Source organism: Condylura cristata, unplaced genomic scaffold, assembly GCF_000260355.1.
Source record: "Condylura cristata isolate star-nosed mole 26May11 unplaced genomic scaffold, ConCri1.0 scaffold00007, whole genome shotgun sequence".
Classification (NCBI taxonomy): domain Eukaryota; kingdom Metazoa; phylum Chordata; class Mammalia; order Eulipotyphla; family Talpidae; genus Condylura; species Condylura cristata.
Window position 1 is genome coordinate 17,205,264 of NW_004567108.1, and position 22,608 is coordinate 17,227,871.

The 22,608-nt window shown below is 47.7% G+C and overlaps 1 protein-coding gene across 3 annotated transcripts in view; it reads right to left on the reverse strand.

The window, feature by feature from the left end:
* GDNF (glial cell derived neurotrophic factor) overlaps positions 1-22,089 on the reverse strand; it is a 23,766-nt gene extending 1,677 nt beyond the window's left edge. The window contains exons 1-2 of one of the 3 annotated variants that reach the window (XM_004678101.1): positions 21,922-22,089; positions 17,247-17,423 (exon numbers count right to left, since the gene is read on the reverse strand). In XM_004678101.1, the coding sequence (XP_004678158.1) occupies positions 17,247-17,397 (151 nt within the window). In that variant the 5' untranslated portion in view covers positions 17,398-17,423; positions 21,922-22,089. Of the gene's footprint in view, positions 1-17,246; positions 17,424-18,226; positions 18,237-21,921 lie in introns of those variants that run through there. The other 2 variants (XM_004678103.1, XM_004678102.1) reach the window with 2 other exon arrangements.
* Positions 22,090-22,608: the final 519 nt, after the last annotated feature.

The following is a 22,608-nucleotide window of genomic DNA, read 5'->3' on the forward strand; positions in this document are numbered from 1 at the left end:
TCGATCTGCCTGTTCTGCTTCCTACTCTGTCTCTGGTGAATCCTCTCACCGCCCCTGCACCTCTGGCATGTACCCCAGTTTTGTATGCACAAATAAATAAATCTTTAAAAAAAAAGTCTTTAAGATTGAAAAACAGCTGCCGTTTCACAAAAAGACTAATTTACCACTGCCTTGGTAAAACATAACTTTAAAAGTGGTGAGCTTACAGTAGTTTATACAGATGCGGATTTTTAATGCTGCATACCTGTAATTATAGAATGTTATAAAGTGACACTCCTGTCAACATTTTGTAAGATGGCACTTTAACGTATGCAAGCACTAAATGCAATGAGACTTGGACAGAGGCACCTTTACCGCAAAGTGGGGTCCGTCCCCTGATGTCCTCTAGGGAGGTCACCATGAGGAAGACAAGGTGATGCTTCTAAAATGTTTGAGACTTTTGGGCAAAGCATGAATTGGCAATTGCTTAATGTTTTCCACTGTGTCTCAGCATCTGCTTTGGCTGATCAAGAAAATTAACGATTTAAATAATTCAATAGATTGCTAAGAGAGGAAAGCGATTAAAATTCATATGTCAGGGCTGGATGTTTTACGTTCCCTTCACCTCATTATCAGGTAATTTATGTTGTTTGCAACTATATGTGGCTCAGAAAAATACAGCAAAGCATTTTTAGCAAGCGTGAATGCTTTTTTGCTAAGATCATGACAAAGGATAGGGTTGTATCATGCTTATCCCATATCAAATTGTTTTGTCATAAACCGATAAAGGCAGGTGTCAGATTATTGCCCCAAGGAAATTCCAGCGCAAGTCATTTAACCCTACTATCTACCTGTATAGTGTGGATAACATGTGAAGTGTTGGATATGTAATCATGAAAACAGTGGGGGTCATGTGGAGTCCCCACAACACCCTGCTGCTCAGCATCTTCATTTGGCACTGGATGGCTCTCCTGCACCAACACCATGAAGTCGCTCCCCAGGGGTCTGCGCCCCATCCCCTCCTGCCTGGATAACCACTACCGGCCCTGAGCGCCCTCGCTGCAGCCTCACTCTCCATCTATAGCCAACTGGCAGCCAGACTCACACGCTTCAGATGATTAAGCAGTCCATGCTCTAACCCTGCTCTATGACAAGATAGGCTCCCCACTTCTCTTGGAGTAAAAGCCAAAGTCTGCACTGGCCTAAGGCCCACCTCACCTGGTCAGCCTGTGTCTCTCCAGCCTTTATTACCCCGGTTTTGTCTTCCACCTCTGTTGTAATTACCTCCCGCAGAGCCACTGTGGCCTCCTCATTGCTCCTCAAGCTCAGGGCTTCTGACCTTGGCACCACCGGCCTTTGGGTTCAATCATTCTTTCTAAAACATTTTTTACTTTACTTTTAATTTTTGTTCTTTCATATGAATGCATGATCCACTTGCTCTCCACCAAAATATTCGTGGCATGTGCTTTTTTAAATTTAATTTTTATTTATTTTATTTTAATTTTTAAGTACTTTTTTTCCCCTTACGGTGTTGTTAATATTTGGACAATATCTGACAACATTTAGTTTCATCCCGAGCCAGGAAATGCCAGTAGCATCTCCTCGATCCCAGTGAAAATAAACTGAAGTGTCCTGCAGACAATGCTGAGTGTCCCCTGGGGATGAAGTCATCATGGAGCCACAGGTCAAAGGCCCTCAGGACCTGAGGGCCTCTGCACTGGCTGTTCCTCTTTTCCTGGGACACTGTTCCTGCAGTTCACCCTGGGGCTCAGTCCCATGCCCCTTAAGTCTTTGCTCAATATCACCTCCAGCAAGTCCCACGACCTCAGTGTTCATAATGCCATCCCATCCAGAACAACCAGTCGTGAGCCTGCGGCTTTCTGGCCAGGGAATGTGCAGGATGGAATGGTGTAGGCAGCTGGGTCAGAGGATGTGGTTATCCCTCCATGCCCTCACTGTGGAATACTATTTAGCTACAAGGAAAGATAAAATGCAGCTATTTTTAGGAACATGAGGGGGGGAGGGGTTGAGAGAATTATGTGTAATTAAGCAAGCCAGAGCGATGAAAACAAACACTGCACATTTACATTGCAGATGATTTGGTAAAGTAAAATACTTACAGAAACTAGTAGCTATTAACAAACACAGTGAGGGCTCTGAGGTTAAAAGCGAGGGGGAAGAAATGGGCAAGGGGGTCCAAAGGATGGTGGTGGGAAAACAACCAACCAATTAAAATAAATTTCAGACCAAAAAAGGATAGATAGAAAAAAAGAAAGCTCATTAATTAGATTGGATGTTGTTAAAAAAAAAAAAGCAACCCTAGTCCAAACCATACCCAGAACTCCCTGCCCTGTTCTTCCTTCCCACCTTAGTACCTGGCCCTGTTCTTCCTTCCCACCTTAGTACCTGGCCCTGTTCTTCCTTCCCACCTTAGTACCTGGCCCTGTTCTTCCTTCCCACCTTAGTACCTGGTACCTTCTAATGTGTGATTTCTCACGTGAGTTACTTATCACCCAGATTTTCTGAAAGACTGTTGGTCCCTAAGGCTTGTGGGTCAAGAGATCCCCAGTGCTTCAAGAATCTGGTCCTGAGAGCCCCTAAAACTTTTGGATGAATAAGGGCACTTTAAGAAGGGAAGAGTCATCCATTCAAGGGGACAACACGTGATTAATAAACAGGCCCCATCATACAGGCAGCTGAGATGCCTGGTGCCATCTCCAAACTGACCTGCCCAGAGTGTTGGGGGGAGGGGGTGCTCTCAGCACCAATGACCCCTCCTCCTAAGTGGCCCTGCTCCCTGTAAGGGATATTTTCTCAAGGAGCAGCAAGAGTGGGAAAGTATTTAGAATTTCTGTTTCCTTTGAACCTCTTTCTATCTGGATTTTGTTGGTCAGAAAAGATTGCTTTTCTTGAGAAAACATTTAAATCAGTGTGATTTAGAGAAATAAGGTATTTATTTCTAAAAAATAGTTGCTTATGCTATTTGTGATTTTTTTCAATAAGAAGCTATCAATGAGGAATTTAGGTTAAGTGCCTATTTTCAACAACTTCCTCTTGCTTAGACCTGAACTCTTAAAACTGACATAACAGAAATGATTAATGAAAATATAAAAGAAGTGTTGAAATTTCAGAAAAAAATTTTTGTTTGTGTGTTTTTTACAGAAGGACTAACAATGACATCCTGGGCTTTATTCAAGAATTCCTGAATAGATCGTTAATGTAAGAACGAACCTGGAACATAGTAAGTACTTATATGTAGAATCTAGAGAAACCAAAGGGCCAGATAAAGCCAAGATAACAACAACCCTACAAATCTGACTCTATAACTGAGGCTAACAGAGAGAGGAGCAGGGGGAGGGGCAGAGATAGGGAGGGAGGTTGGGGGACTGACTGTGGGTGCTTTGGGGGTGGGTGTTGGGTGTTGACTATACGGTAGGAGACGCTATTCCACACACACACACACACACACACACACACACACACACACACACACAGGAATCAAATGAAGATAAACTAATGGGTGAGCACTCAATTACAAAATTCAACGTACATGAATTAAGAGACTCAATTTATACAACATGACAAATGACATAATTTTATATTATTTCTAGAGTTATAATAATAATGAGTCAGCACTTAAATGTTATTTATTGCCTGATGCTTTCAGCGTTCTCAAAAAACATTCCCAGCCCTTTCAAGATATTTTGACTGCGTGGCTTCCTTTGCCAGATGAAACACAGAACTCCAGGTTAAATTGGAATTTCGGATAAATAGTGGATAAAATTTTCGTATAAGCAGTCCTAAATAATGTTTGGGACATACTTATGAGAACACTTTGTCTCCTTATTTTCAGTTCCAGTGGGCCTCTCGGGGTGATGTGGGGAGGAACGGGCATGCAGCATTCCTGCTTTTGGAGGGTACACAGAGATCCTTAACGCCAATGAAAAGGCTTCCCCACACCTGGAAAGAGTTGCTTCAGGCCCGAGTGTTTCAACCGGAAGGGGGAAGGGTCCAGCTAATGAGAACGCCTTCAGAGGGGGAAATCTCCCGCATATCTTGTTCGAGTGGAAACACTGATTTAAGCTCCAAGTTCAGGTTATTTGTGATTCTACTGAGGTAAGGATGTCTTCTCCTTTCTTCTTATTCTTGAAAAATACAGTAAATCACAAATGTTTATGCTGAAAGTTTTACGAGTTGTATGAATTTTGGAGACCAGAAACGGGCAATGGTATCTTTCCAAACCACAGAGCAAACAGGCCGCTCTCTTCCAACTAAATTCCTAAGTCCAGGCCTTTACATGCTGACTGAATTCATTCATAGGGGCCCCGACTCCTCAACACTAGGCATGTGGCAGACAGCAGGAGACACCTACTGTGTTTATCCTTAAAAATTCTATGGGGTCCTCAAACCCAACCCAGGCACATAAACCGTGCAATGAACCAAGCCCACAGCTGCCTCGATCTTCCAGGAATTCCCCCAGCTGAGGGGAAAGAGAGGGGTTTTGGTTTGGACTGGCTCCCTAAATGAGGGCTTAATAATATGACACTTCTTTATAGTATAAAAGATTTGGCAGGCTGTCAGCTACACTTTGATAGTAGAATACTTGTAAACCACAAAAGAGGAGCATCATTTTTAAAAAATAGGTCAAACATGTGCTCTTTCCTCAGACCCATTTGGAGGCTCTTGCTTGGAAAACACATGTATCTAAAAGGTAACCTCGTGAAAAGTCAGACGTTCATCCTTCAGTGTGCAACCAAATATTTTGGCATAATTCTATTTAAAATATTTTAACCTTGATGTGTCCTTTGTAAACAGTACTATTTAAACAAACGAAATCATGTACCATGGCATGACCCTGGGAACAAACCGTTCACTGCAGACACTTTGCTTCCCTGGCTTATGGGGAGGGGGGAGACAATATTGACTATTTTGTATAGTTCGTCAGGTTTTTACAAGAACAATGGAACAAACCAAAAAGTGCATAATTCAGAACACTATCTTGGTTAAGCTGTCTTCATTAGATAAATAATTCTCCTAAACATCAGATTTCTCTTAGAAATAGTACAGGTTACATGATTTTCAATCAAGGGAATCCCCTTTCTCACTCTAGCCTGGCTGAGGGTTGAAGTGGCCTTTCGCCTGTGTTCGGAATACAGACCTAAGAAGGAGGTAGCACAAGGCTGTCTACAAAGTTGTGAGCAGGGAACCTGTTTCCTAGAGAGTGTGTGGACTCTGGGGATAGAGGAAAGGTTCCTCCAGGCCCTGAGGACACCAGGAAAGATTGGCTGCATACTAATACTCACAACAACCTACTCTTACGGGAACATCTTCCAAGCCAGAGCCACCATCAAGGATGCTGGGGTCCAGAGGGAAGGTTCAGGTGTGTCTTCCTCTACAGGACCAGTCTCTAATTCACTACACAGCACCCAGCAGCGGCACTGAAGGGCAAAAGCTAATATGTAGCCCACAGGAGTGAGCTACTAAGTCAAGGCCACACAGCTGAGAAGTGCTTGGGAACCGCACTCTCACTCCAGGCTGGGTCACATTCGAGAGAGGCACAGGCTAGATGCTGGGTGAGGCCAGGAATGCTGTACCAGGATTACCCAAGGGCTGGGCAGCTGGTCCTCATATGTACCGTCTCTCCTAAAGGGCTGTATGTAGACAGGAGGCAAGAGAAATCTGGGGTGGGACACACATTTAACTTGATGTTCCTTGTATACCTGTGCCCCAGGGAAAGGACAGACTACTCTGGAGACCATGTTGATGAGAAATGCACATTCGCTCTCACTCCTCTTTATGAACCTATATGTATGCCTCTGTATGCATAAGAAATTTCCATCACACTTAGGACAAGTAAGTGTATTGTAGCTATGCATGTATGAGCATGTGTGTGTGTGTATAGGAAAAGATCAGTCTAAGATCAACAGAAACTCTCAAGAGAATTCCTAACCTGTCATTCTTTAGAATTTAGGTTACTTTTACTTTTTAATATGGGATGAAAATGTTTTTCTTTTACATGGTGGAGTCTTAATATTTCTCAATGACAGGATTTCATCCTTGTGTGTTTTTAACAAAAACTTCTGTGAAGCACTTAAATATGTTGCCAGGTTAAAGGAACGATACCCACGTTCACACAACATTAACTAACCCCGAAAAATCCCCACGAGGCTAAAGTAGGGATCCCATATTCTCTCAGCCTTATGAATGGGGAAACTGAGCCTCAGAAGAAAAAGATTTACTCAAGACCTGAGGTTAGTACATGTGGACTTGGAGGTTTAGTCTTAAATCTCAAACTTGTTCTTGTGCCCCACGCTGCCTTCTTGTTTTTAGTTTAAATCCTACTGCCACGTAGCTTTTCAAGACTTGGGGCGTGAGGTAGTTGACGCTGGACGAGGGCATGATCTTCTGGTTTCACCTGTATATATTTACCACATTCAGAACAGGAAGGAAGAAATCGACTTTCTGTCGGGAAGTTCAGTCTAAACTGAAGTACATTAAGTCAATTCTAAAATTAGGCTGCCATGGGCCACAGAATACAGCAAACTGTCTCCAAAAAGGGAAAAGCCAGGCCTTTCAGGGGCAGCTCTCCGTGCTGTGCTTCTGCATTTCACTCTAAGGTGCAGCTGGCGATCACCCAGTTAAAACCGGAAAAGCGGCCGCCAGCAGGTTCAGACAGAGAGGCCCCGTCTCCGGAAGCTCCTCAAACTCACTCTGGCACCAAATGACCCGGCTCTTGCTGCAGAGCTGGAGAGGACACAGCCTGGAATTCCAGTCCAGGTCAGAGCCTCACCAGCCTGGTGACCTTGAACTAGTCATTCAATCCTTCTGAGGTCAAGTAGATGCTCCCTGTGCCCTCCCTAGCACTAAGGCCAGACAGTCTACGCCTTGGTGGGAAGGGGTCCCCGGCATTCTCTTTCTGTCACCTGTCAGGGGGAAGACCACCTCCTGCCGATGCCTCAGCTGCATCTGCTCGGGTACTTCCAACAGGCGCCCCCCACCCACCCCCAGAGCCCCGCAGAAGGTATTTTAGGTTCAGCAGGTCCCAACTTTTTCAGTTTACCCCTTGGCTCAAAGGCTTAGGTACGTTTGAAACAATCACCACCAAACAAGACCCATCAAGTTATCTTCTTGTGGCCTTTTTTTAGGGTTGGTGAAGGATGTGTAGAAAGGGTCCTATAATCCCCTGGTTTTTGAGTATGGTATTTCACGCCCCATTCTCTATCTGAAAAGGGAGAGATGGAGCCTGAGACTTTTGAGAGGGCCCATAAGCCAATAGGCTAAAATGTTTCAGTCTCCATCACCCAGTAAACTCAACTTGCCATTTTCTTGAAATCTCGATGGCACTTGTTTCTGCATTTGCCCCTGCAAGCATGGTTAGGTCACCATGGCATATGGCTCCCCCATAAGGGATGGGGCCCCTCAGCCTGTCTTGGAGGCTGTCAACCCCAGATCTCATTTGACCTTCCGTGACCTCTGAAATGTGCCAGTCCGTGATAATGCTCTGGTTCTCTGAAAAATGCTTCAAGGTTTTGCCATCAGCGACTATTGAAAGGTTTTATTTCTGCCGCTTATTTGTACTCACTAAAAGCAAAGTTCACAGGTGACTAAGCACCAGGATGCTGATGCATCTTACATTATGTGATGCCCGTCCTTGCGTTCTTATTGTGGACAGAGTATTCACCTCATGCTGGACAAGCCACCCTGGTCACAGGCTACTCATGGGTCCACAGCATCTCCTCATGGGTCTACTGCCAGAGCTACCAGCACATTCTCTCCACCACCAGTGGTTTGTTAAGAGTAAGGCATGACATGAGTTTATTTGAATAGTATTTGAGTTGTTAAAACATCAGTGTTTTGTTGTTTTTAAAAAGCATTTCTGGATCCTCTCAAGGCAGAAGAAAAAGACCAACCATGGCAAACTTAATAATACAGAAATAAGGAGTCTCTAGGTTTACATTTTAAATCCCTCTGCCACCAAAATGCCACTTTAATCTCTAACTACTTTGACCAACATTGCACATACTTATTCATGATAATGCAACTTGAATTTTTATCCTACTGCTTAACTAGAAAAACTTATCTTAAGTGTAATGGAAATTAGTTCATGAACATAAATAGCCCACCACCACCAAAACTCACAAAAACTAAAACCCCTCACTCAGGGGGAGACAGGACAGTATATTATTCATTTTGCTATTCAGATTCTGATTACCCCTCTCTGATTTCCTCCTATGTGGTCCATATTTTTATTATAGTTATGTTAATAATTTTACAGTAATAAGGATTGGCTTCCCTGGGGGAAAATATCCATTCTCTTGCTTTTAAGTCAAGAAAACACCCAGCAGGGAGTCCATTTGTTAGTTAATCCATGCACACCTGGTGTGAGCTAAAAGCACTTGCAGTCTGCAGTAAACACCCATGCTGAGGAAGGCACACCAGGAGCTCCACTGTTGCCCTTATAAATAACTTAACAGGGAAGAGCGAGAAAGTTATCCAATAAAATAAAGTGCACAAAAAACCCCTTGGAGAAATAACCCCTTGTGGTGGTATCAGAGGGTGGATTTCCAAGGGGAAAACCCAGTGGAATCTGGAAGCAAAGGAACTGCTATTTATTTCTTGCAGTGGGGAGAGGACCCAGAATTCCCCCAGAGATTCTGTGTAGACCTCAGACCTTCCCAGGGGTCAATCTGTTAAGGGGAAAGATGTCTGCGGTCTTGTAGACTCCACCCCTAGGCCAGCTTTCTGGACTTTACCCCCTACTCCAGTGATTGGAAACTACAACTCCCAGAAGTACCAGGGAGAGAACTGAGAGGACCCAAGGACTGAGTTAAGCAGGCATTCTGGGACACTGGGGATAAATAGGGCGCCATTTTCGTCCAACGGTCTCTCTTGCTCGAGAATCAGCCCTCGGGACCACGTGACTCGGGGCTTTGACTTAGTTTGTTGCCAGAGCACCAACTCAGCCACAGTAAGATATTCTAGTGACTTTATGTCCCTCTCTCTTTCCCTGGGTTGCTTCCTTTACTTTTCCCCTTTTGTAAATAAACCCATTATTGACCCTTGTATGTGAGCCTGTAGTACAACTGAACTTTAAGCAAGCAGGTGAGGCCCCACAGACAGGCAGCTCAGTTCACACTGGGGTGCTCTGTAACAAATCAAGTGGGGGTAAAAGGGTTCAGGCAAGATGAGGCAGGACCAACAGGAAAATAAGGGGGTGAGTGAAAAGTGGTCTATCATTTGAGCTTGTTTGATAGATTCCTGGGATCAGATGTGAAGGGGGATTCTTGCCCCCCTAGACCCCCCCAACTCCAGGAAATGACTACCGAAATCTCAAGACTCTTCAATATCAGATGTAAGTACCATTCAACAATGAAAGCAGTCACCAAGCCCAATACCTGGCGTTTTTCCTCAAGGATGCTCCGACTACTCAGAGCCTTAGGGAGAAGCATCCCGGGCCCCAGCAAGTGATTCTGCAGCCTAGTCACAAGCATAAGCATTTGGCTCTGGTGCCCTCAGCCCAGGCTCTGGCTAAGTGGCTGAACCCTTTGGAATACAATTTCCCTGGAGATGGGGCTACAATAATGAAGGAAAAGGTTTCAGCACTGAGCCTAAAGTCTGAATGACCTTCATGGCTATACTAATTCTTCAGGGATCGGGAAATCAATGTCCTGAGATCAACAGCTCTAGATGAGGTAACAGTTCCCCAGATGGGCTGCAGATGTTCGCCCCTTGATAGTCTAGCAAATTCTACAGGGGAGAGGATGGAGTTTGGGCATCGTGGTTTGTGCCCTGCGGGCAGGAGGAACAGACCTTTTGGGGAGTTTTTATGCCTCTTCTGTGTTCCCAGAAATGTCTCACATTAACCACATGAATATCAACCGAATCTACAACGCATGAGCGCTAATTCTGTGTCCTCTATGACATAAATGTAACTCCCAACTGGGGCCATGGTCTTCTGGGGTCAAATGAAGACTTTCGACAGTACCTGATGGGTGGTCTTAGGAGAATGGATTCACTCAGTGATGCACACCTGAAACTTATCTAGTGTTATATCAACTATTTAAAAAAATTAAATAAATGAAGACAACTAATTATAAGAGGGGAAAACAAACAAATCGTGGTAGGTTCATAAATATGAGAAGAAAAAGAATCAATTTCCAGATCCTCAGTGTCTGCCTGTGCTGGTCTGGCTAGAAACTCTCATACTGCTGCTCCCCTTTTCCCACGCCCCCATTCACAGCCTCCCACCACCCCCGCACCTTTATCTTAGGAAAGAAGTGGACTTCTCATTCCTCTCCCTCTGGGATATAACCCTGGAGGTGCCATGTAAGGATAATCAGACACATGAAGCTTCCTGAAGCAAACAGATGCAGGGGCGCCCACTTTGATGACACAATCTGTGAACTTCATATTTCAAATATTTACTTGTATTGAATGACATGGAAATAATTACACAAATGTAAATTGAAGGGTGGTCGGCAGAGCTGCAGGCATGAGAGACTAGACTTTGCAAAAATGTCCATGTCATGGGGAAGAAAAGGTTTGGGAGCTATTCTAGACTAAAGGGGGCATTAGGGATTAAGGAGAAAAAAAATCTCAAGGATATTATTGCCACAACTGAGGAAATTTGAATATGGACAATCTGCTAGATAATAGTATTATGCCAACATTAACCTTCCTGAGACTGATAATGAAATTGCAGTTGTAATGGATAATGTCTTTCATTTCCAGTGGCGACCCACACCTTGCCTGTGCAAACCCATTTCTGTTTCTCCTATGGATATGGCTGGGGCTTTGGGGCAGTCACCATGGCTTCCCCGTGACTGAGCAGAACAGGAGTGATCTGAAAACAAGTCCATTCAAGAAGTCTCCCAAATGCTGTGAGTCTATCAAACATTCCAGGAGACCTCGCTTGGTCCTAAAGAGTGACGGGGCCTTCTGTTGTGGCAAAAAAAAAAAAGCATCAATATCATAGGAATATGTAGAGAAATTTATTATTCTCTTTTTAAAGTGTCCTGAAGCAATTCAAATCTGATTTGAAGTAGCTGTTAACACTATGTGTCTTGGCCCATTGTGGCCCAAGCAGAAATCAAAGCAAAGGCCTACAGGAACTGAATATTCTGTTTGTTACTATAAGCTTATTCCTTTGCTTTTCCTGGAAATCTGTGAGGATTAATGAATTTATTTTTAGCAAGCTGATGTTTGCATTTCTTAATCGACTAATATGGGAGTGCAGTCTGGGTTAAGACAAAAAAAAACCCCCACAAAATATCAGCTTTGGGACTAGAAGTTTGAGGTTTGAATTCTGGCTCCATAACTTACTAGATTTGTGGTCTCAAATAACTCTTTACCTCTTAACCTGTGAGATGGGGGTAGTTGTATCTCCTCTTGTAAAGATAAAACATCTGTTTTGTGACAAAGTGTAAAACTATTTGTTAAAACTGACTAACTCGCATAGCTAAGAAGTACTATCACACTAACATTATTTTCAAAATTTTGTATCGAGATAACACTGGTCTACAACTCTATATGTGATTCAGAGGTCTAGGCCACACCTCTCCAGAGACATATTCCACACCATACTCTCGGCAAGGCACCCACTGTCCTCCCCTATATTTCACTGCACCCCACCTTTTTTCCTTCTCCCCCGCTCTACTAACCTTAAGTATTTGGTCTGATTTTGACTGACCCTTTGTTTGCAGACTGACTTTAATACGAAGCTTTTATTTCCTGCTTACCTGGGAATGAATAAATTGATTCCATTGTGCTTATTTATAGAAGCTTTTTAAAAACAGAGCACAATACTTCAAAATGAAAAGTTTACCGGTGCTACAACAGATCCCAGTCATGAGCAGCCTGGCTATCTGAGTAACATTTGTAGTCAGACAGTTGTGCACCACAATCCTGCTTGCTGCCCACCCACCTGTTTTAGATGTCCCACGGGTACTCTACTGTCACCCCAAGACAGCAAACACCTTCTTTTCCTGGACTTTACAGCATTTCATAGGTTGACTGTTACCTACCAAGATCTCCTAAATTTTACACCACTTCCTGACACCTGTTCCCTTCCCCATATCTTGGTCACAAATTTTCCCAAGTTTCTCCCTAGTGTGGAATGTACCCCTGTCCCTTACCCTTCCTTACATAATACCCATCTTTCAAGTACCAGCTCAAATCTTCTTTCTTGCCTGAACCCCTTCCTATCACCACCTCCCAACCCCAGTGACCTCATCGCTAGGAATTCTAACCATGACCGCAGCTAATGTAAATATTCCATAGACACAGCTCTCTGTCAGACAGTCTGCCCACCCATTCCCTGCCCATCTATAGTTTACAAATAGATCATAAGTTACTTCAGTTCACAATTTTGCCTTTATAATGCCCCACAGCACTAGCATATGAAAGCTACTTAAGATTCATTTCTTAATGGAGCTCAAACGGTTAATTCAGGAATAAGTGTTTTAACTGAATGAAGGCGGTATGGACCACTAAGTGCTAAATAAACAGAAGGACATTAGGCGGGGGAAATACCAGACCGGCTTTGTTTTCATACCAGTAAAAGTAGAATCTTTTGAACATAATTCTTGGACTGCTGGATCAGTCAAGAGTCCTGAGAATGGCCAATCCAAATTGGGCCTGAAATAGATTTATCTAAATAGCAGCAGTTTGAAATAGGTCTCCAGAATGGGACCTGACTAAGATGTTGGCTTCAGATCTCAAGTGAGGAATTGATGCCTCCTAAGAGCCTGACATGCAATTTCTTCTGTCCAAGAGCCCTGTCCCAAGTGGCGGGCTGCCTTTCCAGTGTAGATAGTTACTCTATTATAGTATTTCTCCTTCATACGGACCCTGAAAGCAATAAAAAACAACATATGGATGGTTCTAATTTATTCTGAATTTGATGTTCCATAGCATTAAATCTGAAAGCTTAGTATTTCTCTAGCTTGAGGCACTAGATGCTTTCTTGGTGGTATAACAATGGGCTGAACATCTCCTAAATTTGTTTGTTAAAGCTGAGCTTATGAAACATCTAAAATTAAATATCTAGCTAGGATTATTTAAAACAGAAACACCCTATCTCACTACAGGTCGTCTATCCCCCTCATAACTTACATAAAGGAGTTTAGCCTGCTCTGACTTCTTTCTCCCTATGGTGGAAGAAGGATGTCCCTAACATGACCATGGGAACCTGGTGGAAAATTCCACAGGAACTATATGAGTTCAAAGAATGGGAAAGAGAAGGAGTCTTGAAACCTGGGAAGAACGAATGGCTACTGACTCCAGGAGCAGAATCCCAGCAAGGCAGGCCTGCCTACGTGCTGACCTACACTGTGCTGTTTGAAATCCCACCATTTAAAGCAGTATCTTGGCAGAGACCAAAGTGAAAGGCCATGGAGGGAGAAAGATGGTGAGTGGGTTGTGTGGAGGGGATGTTGGAAGATGACAGTGGGAAATAACAAGAGTAAGCGGGTCACTGACTTTACCAGGTTTAGTATTCCCATTTCATAGGTGAGGAAACTGAGGGTTAAATAAATAGATGGTTAAGCACTAAGGCTGGGATCCAAACACTCTGATCTGAATGTGTGAACAAGAGTGCTTGCTTGTTGGAGACTTTGATTTTCTGCTCTGTGACTCCCCTCCCCCAGATTATGGGACCTGGCACCCGGGGGGCGGGGGGAGACACAACTCTAGCTTAATAGTACTGTGAATTATAGTTTGGTGATATCATGGTTTACATAGCTTTCGGTGGACTAGTTTGGGAACTTAACAGCTTGACTTAAAGTTTGTTTCTATAGGAAAATTTATGACATGCTACCAAATGAGAGGAAGATAATCTCATTATAAGACATTGTACATACTTGTTATTACAATTTAACATGCTCGAAGACTCTTGTGACCGTCTCTGGTCACACAAAAAGGCCACCCAGCCTAAGATTCGTCATGTTTCAGTTTATAATGTTCCTGAATAGCATCACGCACATACACTTACTGCCTGGTATGTTCCTAGGGTAGTGGCTTCTGTCTCTTGCGTGTAGCCTGGACTGAGGCTCGTAGGACAGCGCCTAGCACATCCACATGGCAAATATTTGTTCAATGAGTATGTGCTTCGATGGTGAATTTGAAAAACCCAGTGCACTTTATTTTGCTTTTACTTGCAAAATACATTTAGAATGTTCACACAGTTATGAATATGATTAAACTTTAATAAATTCAGATAACCTGTACAACATGGTTTTAGTCATTAGTTGAAGACCTTTCTCTTTTTACTTAGGGAGCATAGTGGAATGTTCTATATCATAGTAGTTTGGGGAAACTGGCCTAGACTTCTGCAGCCCTGCCTCCTGCTTTCACAGAACTCTGGCATTTTGGACATTTGCTTTCCAAACCAAACCATGCAGGGTATCCTTTCAGCTCTAAAATGTTATGATATCTGCTAGTTTTATCTTCTAGGTTCTTCATGCCTGCTCATCACACTTTGGAGAAAATAATGGCAAAAACAAAGTCAAAGAACAAGGATAGCTTAAGGAAAAAGTCATGGAATTTCCCCCCAAATCACAAGACCTTGAGTTTAGACAAGTTTGAAGTTGCGGCAGGAAGTGGCAACAGCCCACTTACTTATAGACAACTGGCAAGCCAGCCACGAGTTCTCTGTGGGCAGTTCATCTTGTGATAATATAAAGAATTAAATTCTGACAGTTTCGTTTACACGAAAGCCACCAGAACACCTTATCCTTAAAGGTGGGTATGTGGATATAGAACGGCACAGAGTGGCTGTTAAGGTGACACCAAAGAGGTTTTGCTCAATCACTATGTCACCAGTATTCACAGAGAAGCAGGACCAGAATTTATGGTACTTTCTGTTTTCAGATGAAATGAGTAACTCAATGTTTTTCTACATAAGCTTTAGCCAGTTGCAAGTTGCACAGAGCGGGATATAAATGTCAGATTGTGACAGGGGCATGTTGACACTGGTTGAGTGTTCAAAGTCTGCACACTGTCATTCTTTTGCTTTCCCTGCACTGACAGCTTGCTACTGAATTGAACATACCTGGAAAGAAGTCAATCTAGCTTAGAATGTGGTTCAGTTTCACTGTGAGAACATTTCTCACAAGTTTCTTTTAGGGTCTACTGGGTCTTCCCATAGATTTGAGTATGTTCTGCTGGGTTGCAACAGTCAGAATCTTGCCCATGGATGACTCAATATCAGTTGTAGAAGTAGAACAGTAACCCCCCTCCCCAAGCACAGTCTCCCCTCACTATCAGAAGGATGATTGTTCTTTGCTGCTTGGAGACAGGCTGTACCTTTTCTAAGGTATATCTTTCCTTAGGGTATTACTGAGTCATCGTGATTCAACCCTCACTGACTCTCACTGGACATTAGATTCATGTGGGGAATATCCAAAAATCCAGATGCTCAGGTCAACCTCAACCATTTATCTCAGAATCTCTTGGAGACAAGGCCCAACACTAGTTTTCCTTAAATTTCCAGTGATTCCAGTGAATGGGGAGATCTCTTTATGAATCTGTTCCAAAGGACAGTTAAGGGAGGAACAAAAAGTCAGGGGCAAGTCTCACAGCTACTGACATTTTGGAGCAGAAAGACCTTTCTTTAATCTATATTGGCAAACTTTTCATTGAGTTATAAATTAACTTGTCCAAAATCAGAATGATTTGAAAGCAGGGCCAGAACCAGATGCCAGGATTAAATAAGCTGCTGTAGACCGAACACTCAGAGACCAATTAAATCTCCATGAATTAATCAAATCAGCTTTGTTACTGTCAGACACAGTCATTTTTCTCTCCTGAAAGGCTTGGAGACAGAGAACTGTTATCACCACCTATACTTCTATCCTTGTGGCCTAGGCTATTTAAATGAATGAAAAATGACTTCATTTTCATGGATATCATGATGAAGACAATGACACTATTAAAATTTAAAATTTAAGTTTCTATTAGAGAAACATTTACAAATTCTAAGAAGGAAATTCATAGCTGAAATCAAAGCCTTTAAAAATAGGTTTATACAGCTGACAGAGACTCTGGGAACCGTTACCACAATTTCAAGAGATCAACTATGTTCTCTTTCTAAGTCTAAGTCACTTTTGAAGTTTTAATTTGCCTTATAAAAATGCACTTTTCCTCTTCCTTGGGACTTCTGGAAGAGGCAATGCAATTAAGCATAAGTATAAAGAAAGCACATCACAATGCCCAAGGCCACAGGTCAGCACTGGCTGCTTCTGGGGCTGGTTCTCCCCACCCCCTCCATCATGTTTCCAGGGCAGATTATCTAGAGGGTAAGAGATGGGAATTAGGGGCAGTCTGGGTAACCTCCTGGTTACAGCTCATTGTGGTTTGGGATTGTGTTTTCATTAGCTGCCTACCTTCCCTGTAACTTGCTACATACCTTCCCTCTAATTTGTAATGCAAGAGACCTCATTTTAGGAAACAGATAAAGTTCTAAAGAGTGTAAGGTAAACTGGTATCACAGTAAACATGCTCTAATATACTTGCTGTCTAACATGTTAGTTTTTGAGGGCAAAATCACAGACTTATTTTATAGTATGAACAACACATTCTTCTCCAAAGAATTACCATTACCTCGTGAAGGGTGAACTACAGCTTCTCCTGCATTCCCCAACATGTCATCCCCCTTCCCCCCCAGCCACCTAACATGATCTAGAAGTCTGTCTACAACTAGAACTTTTCTGAACACTTTCTTGGATACTGTCTAGATGCTTGTTCTGGCATTCAAGGCCCTAGTATGTCTTCTGACTTTGGCTTGGTTTTTTGAAAACTGGGCCCCTCCCTTTGCTCAGGTAGTTAAGGATGGAAACGTTAACAGATTCCAGGATTCCCAGCGGCCACGCAGCACACTCAAATAGCTACAGGAGAACACCCCTCCCCGCCCCCGCCCCCCCCCAAAAAAAACACCAAACCTGGCTGTACATAGATGATGAACGAGGGGACAACCGCGGGATTGCCTAAGATAGTGGGGAGACTATCTCTTCATAGCAATGCCAAACGGACAGCACAAACATTTGATACCCTCGGGCAGACCAGTACTTGTTATTTACATACTAGGCTGCAGGTCCAGGGGCAGCAGCCCGAAGCCTCGAGGCGAGAGGGGCTTCTGCTGCTGCGGGACACTGCCCGTGGGTGCGGGAGGCCTGGCAGCCCACGAGGCTGGCTTGGGTGCGTGCGGGCGGCGGGTGGGGGTGCGTGGGGGTCCGCCGGCGACCCCCCAGCAGGGAGGGAACGGTTCTTACAGTCACTGCTCGGCGCGAAGGGCGCGCGGCGGCGGCCGAGGGAGCGGTCTTCGGCGGGCGCCTCGGGAGGCTTCTTACCGGCGGGCAGCGGGAAGGCGGACGCGGTGTGGAGCAGCACCAGGCAGACAGCCACCACATCCCATAACTTCATCTTAGAGTCCCGTCCGGCGGCGGCACCTGCGCAGACCCGCGGGGAGAGAACCGCAGAATGCGCGTTAAGTCCAGATGCCCGGACCGCGGAGCGGCGGCACCCCCTTGGGGCGCGCGTCCCTTTCCAAACTTGCCCGCGCTCTCCTCCCGGTCCGCGGCGCAGAGGTTGCCCGGGCATCACCTGCCCGCCTCCCGAAGTCGGCTCTATCTCCACCCCCCGGTGCGCCACCACAGTGGGCCCAACTGCCCTCTTCCATCACCCCCGCATTTCTGAGCAGGGCTGCTGCCCGCACTGATCCCAACAAGTGACACCAGGTTCCAGGCCAGCGGGTCTACAGAAGCGCAACCTCTCCTCCGCCCCCAGTTCGTGGGGGTAAGAGCCGAGCGTTCTGCTCCCACCCTGAGACCTCCTCGTCAGACGGAGACCTAACCCTCCCCTGCCCTAAGCTTCCGAAGGCCAGGGAACCGCCCTTGACCTAAGGAGACACAACAGGCCTGTGGCTTCAGGGGTAACATCAGTGCATCCTCTCGGTCAGAGGTCCCGCTCCCAGCTAGAGCGATCGTCCCATGCCACCACTCACCCGGTCCGCCATACCCCCTCGCCTGAGCTTTATTATTCCTACCCATTACGTTATTTTGTGGCCTGAACAAGAAGTTAGTAAGGACGTGGGGACTTTGGGCCTGGAGGGGGAATATCTGCATTAAGTAATTTCACTGCTTGAAGCATCCACTAGTTAAAATAACCGTTCCAGCGTTTTAAGGTTATGGACATCAAATAATCTAGGGAAAGGCCTGGAGAGGCACCAAGTGCCCAAAAATGCTTTACTTACCACTGCTGTTAGGTAAGATTACATTAGTCTGAAATTTTTTAAGCCTTCGTGGTATAACCGAGCCCTCTCTGGACTTTATTTTTGCAACGCCGAGGACTCGGTCCCTAGGTACCCACCCTCCTCCAGAGGAGTCTCGAATTCTCTGCTCCACTGTCACAGAGGTGCAGCACGTCTATAGCCCATACCCCACCCTGGGGAGGCGCAAGGGAGCTGTAGGGCCTGGACCGCGAGAGGGTGCGGGGTGGGGGCTCGGCACGTCTCCGCGAGAGGTCTCCATCTAGCTCCGCAATCCCCTTAAAAAGGAGGGTCGCGCAGCCCTGGGCCGGCTCGGGAAAGGCGCCAACCGCACCCAGGTAGTAGGTGGGTGGAAGACCCGGCACGAGAGTGAAGACGCCGATGTGCTGCTGTTCAGTCCCTTCCCAAAGGCCCAAAGAGATCCGCCTTCCAAGCGAATTCTCCGGCGAACTAGGAGATTTAAGCATCTGATTAGCCCTTCTCTTCCAAATAAAACGGATTCTTAGGCAAATCTTTTGAACTTTCTCCAAGGGTGAGCTTAAGGGAGTTTCCAGGTACATGCTTGTCTGCCTTCCAGCAGCCGCTTTCCGCGCCCCATCTCCATTCAGATCTCAGGCCGGGGTTCCCAGGCAGGTTACCCTGGGGAACCACCTCCCACCGCGGCGGAGACGGAAGCATTTTCCATCCCTCAGGCGCTGGGTTGGCTCATCTCACATCAAACTGCGGCGCCGGGGCTCGGGGAGTAGGTGGGGACTCGGAACTCCTAGCCACCAGAAACCCCAGATACCTCACGCCTCGCTGACTGGTTTACAAGCCCCGGGGAAAGCAAGGGGTTCGGGGGAGCGGGCCCAAGCGTGGCACTTAGGCCAAGCAAAATGAACGAGGTGCATTAGCAGCAAGCACTGGGGTGGGGGGTGGGGGGGGGCGCGCGCCCTCCCACCCGCCTCGCCTGGCAGCCAGCTCCCGGGTGCGTGCGAAATGGCTGGCAGCGCCGCGGAGCAGGGAGGCGCGGGGTTAATGCGCCATTCCAAATCGCGGTGTCCGCCAGCAGGAAGCGGCAGAGGCACCAGATTTCCCTTCAGCATTAAGAGGGTTTTTCCTTTTTTTCCTGCTTGGCCGACGGAGGGCTTTTTAAATTGGACGTGGAGATCCTCAATTAGAAGTGTGGCGAGGTTGGCAGAAAAGGAAACAGTGGAAAACTCCCAGTCTCGACAGAGGAAGCTCCAGGCTGCCGTTCCCGCCCTCGGCTGGGTGCGGGCACGCAGGCCACGAAGAGCTTGCCCACCCCCCGGGGCGCGAGGGCGCCTTCTCCCCTCCTAGCGCCCGCCACACCCGCGCTCCAGGCCTGGCAGGTCGCGGTTAAACTCCCGGGGTTCGCTGCCTGGAGGGGTAGGAGGGCGCACACAGCGGGTTACTAGGGCATTTTCCTTAGGGCCCATTTAGCGTCTCCTTCCTTCCCAACACGCCGCGAGGCTTTTCTGCTCGTCCCTCAATCGCGTTTTCCACGCACTTGTGCGCGACGTTTCTGGTGTCACCATCGACCCCGGAGCTACACGTGCGAACTGCTACACGCACTGCCACGTGCGGGGGGCAATTTTCCCAAAGCCAGCTCTGCCAGGTGCCCCCGCACCCGCTCTTGTACCTGCCGGCTGGTCCCCGCTCGGATCTTCGGAGCAATACGCCCCGCGGGGCAAAAGGGCGCGCCCGGACGCGGTCCCCCAGGCCGGGGTGCAGAAAGGGCGCCCAGGAGAGCTGAAGGGCCTCGCGCAAGGAGCTGCCTGCCACCCGGCAATTTTGGGTTCCCGGCACCAGGGGGCACCAGAAACCGCCCGAGTGCTGTAGAGCCCACGCGGCGGGGAGGCTTAGTTGTCTTGGAATAAAAACAGAACCTGGGGACCAAGCACTCTCCCTACAATCCTCCCCCACTCCAAGTTAGCCCCGAAACTTCTGGATATCTTCACCAGCAGCTCTGCTTTTCAGGTTCCTACCTCCCCGTCGGGTCTCAGTTTTTTCCTCTTCCCTTCTCACCTGCGCTGGTTTCTCAGCAACTTGCTTTTGGAACTCGCTTCCCGCCCCCCCCCAACCCCCCCACTTAACAGTGACAGCTTCCCCGCGGTGTGTGCTCCCGCCGCGGGTGCCCTGGCACTTTCAAGGAGCTGGCAGTCTGGGAGATGTGTTTGGGCTTTGCCTGCAAGGGCAGGTCTCAGGAGAGCCCAGAGAGCCAGTGGGGTGTGTTATAAACCCCGGGGTTTCTTTTAGGGTAGGGACAAAGTTGAGGAAAGATGGTTTGCTTTTCTTAACCGTACCTCGTTTCCTCAACCCGGTAGAGGACTTACTATCCCCGCAATTGTTGGGCCTTAGATTTGGGAAAGGCAAAAGAAAACGAGGGGCGCTTTCTGCATACAGTCTGGGGAAGGGTTCTGTTTATTAAAGGCCCGAAGTTGAGTTCCAGGTCGGGGCACCCGAACCCTTTTCGGGAATGGGCTGAGGATTCCATGGGATCCCCGGACACCTGCCACTTGTTGAAAAGGAGACGCTGTCCCCCCTATCCCGCCGAAGCGAAGGGGTGGCGAAACAGTGAGGGTGAGACCTGGCACCCGCGGGGCGGAAGCTCAGCAGCTACCACTCTAAGGGCTTTTGGGGAAGAGGTGCATACGTGACTTTGGAAGCAGCATCTCTTCCTCGCAATACTTAAAAGTCCTATGCACTCTAACATCAGCGGCAGGGTCTGGAAGAATTGTTTGTCCCTGCCAGAGAGCAGAAATATGGGGAGCATGGGGATGGGTACCCCTCTGGGGAGCGCGAATCAGCTCTGCGGGAGAGTTCCGCCACATCCGAAATTAGGGAGGCGCCTGGAGACTGGGAATCCCACGAAAGCCCCCACTTTCTCTGCCCCTCGTAGGTTAGTTTTCAGCGGGTGGCACTGGAAACCAAACGGCGGCAAAACCAGCCCTGCTGGTGCAAGACAGTGGTGGGGGTGTTATTGGCACAGAAAACGGGAGAGGAGACCTGCAGTTTCAAGAGCCTGTCGGAGGCGGAGATCCGAGTCCCAGACGGTCCAAGGAGCCTCTCTCCTAACCTCGACCTGAATGGTTAGCTGGGGCATTAGGAAAATGCAAGCAACGGGTTCCGAAAAGGGCGAGGAATGTAGATTTCGAGACGGCCCGAAGGACATGAGCCGGGTCTGTTTAGATCCTCAGCACCTTTGCAGCAGCCTCCCTGCGCCTGCGCTGCGGTTTGCCTCAGCACAAACCCAATCAAGTTCCATAGCAAGTTACACCCCAGCAATGTTATCTCTGCAGCTGCAAGTTCAGAGAGAGCATTCTTGATCGCAAAGGGTTCAAGGAAGACCCCAGACGGCCCCCTGACTTGACAGAAGAGCGCCCCGCTGAGTCGGGGAGGGAAATCGCCCCTTTTGGGTAATTCGGGGTCCAGCGGTATCAGGGGTTCTAGAGAGCTCTGCCCCACCGCAAGATCGGCCTCTCCAGTGTTCAACTTCTCTTTCTTTTCTGACATCCGGCGCCTTGGTTTTCCCTCTATCTAGTCTATCCTCTGTCCTATCTCACCGCCAGCAATAGGGTCCAGCCGCGCCCCCAGTCTCCTGCGTTCCGCAGCCCACCGCGTCCACCTCCAGTTCAGGCGTCAACCTCCTCGCCACCCCCGACCGTGCCCCCACCTACCTCGGATCCGGTCTCCGCAGACCCCCAGCTGGACATTAACTCCAGAAGCCTCTAGTCCCAGCCCAGAGACCCATCCGGGCCGAGGGCAGGAGCGCGGAGCCCCGCCCAACAGGTCAGGGGCTGGAGTTCGAAATCCTGGGGTCACTCCGGGCGGCAAAGTCGCGCTGGAGGCGGCGGCCAAAGCTCCTGCCGCCGCCGCCGCGAGAAGTGCGAGGGATGTCGACAGCTCCCCCGTCTGCTCCCCGCACCCCCAGAAATTGAGGTCCGAGCAGCCGCCGCTGCCTTGGGTGGGGGGTGACACGGCTGCGCGCGCTGCGCTCTAGGCTGGGGCTGCGCGGGGCGCAGCGGGCTGCTCAGCGGCGCGGGCCGCGCTCTGCGCCTTCTCGGGGCGCAGCGCCTGCAAGCGCGAGACGGGCCGGGCTGATGCTGCCGCCGGAGCTGAGGTCTTGCCTGGAAATCCGAACGAGACACCACGTCAATGGGCGCCTTGACTCTCGAGAAGACATGAGGGCGCCAGGAGCGGAGGCTGGTCCTTGAGAGCCCCGGCTGGGGGGCCGGGTGGGGGAGGAGAGGTGGGGGCCCCGAGAGGGGAGGGGTCGGTGGGCGGCAGTGGGGGAGGAAAGGAGAGCCGTGAGGAGGGGCCGGAGCTCCCGAGGCTCTTGCTCCGGGTAGGAGCGGGTGACGCGA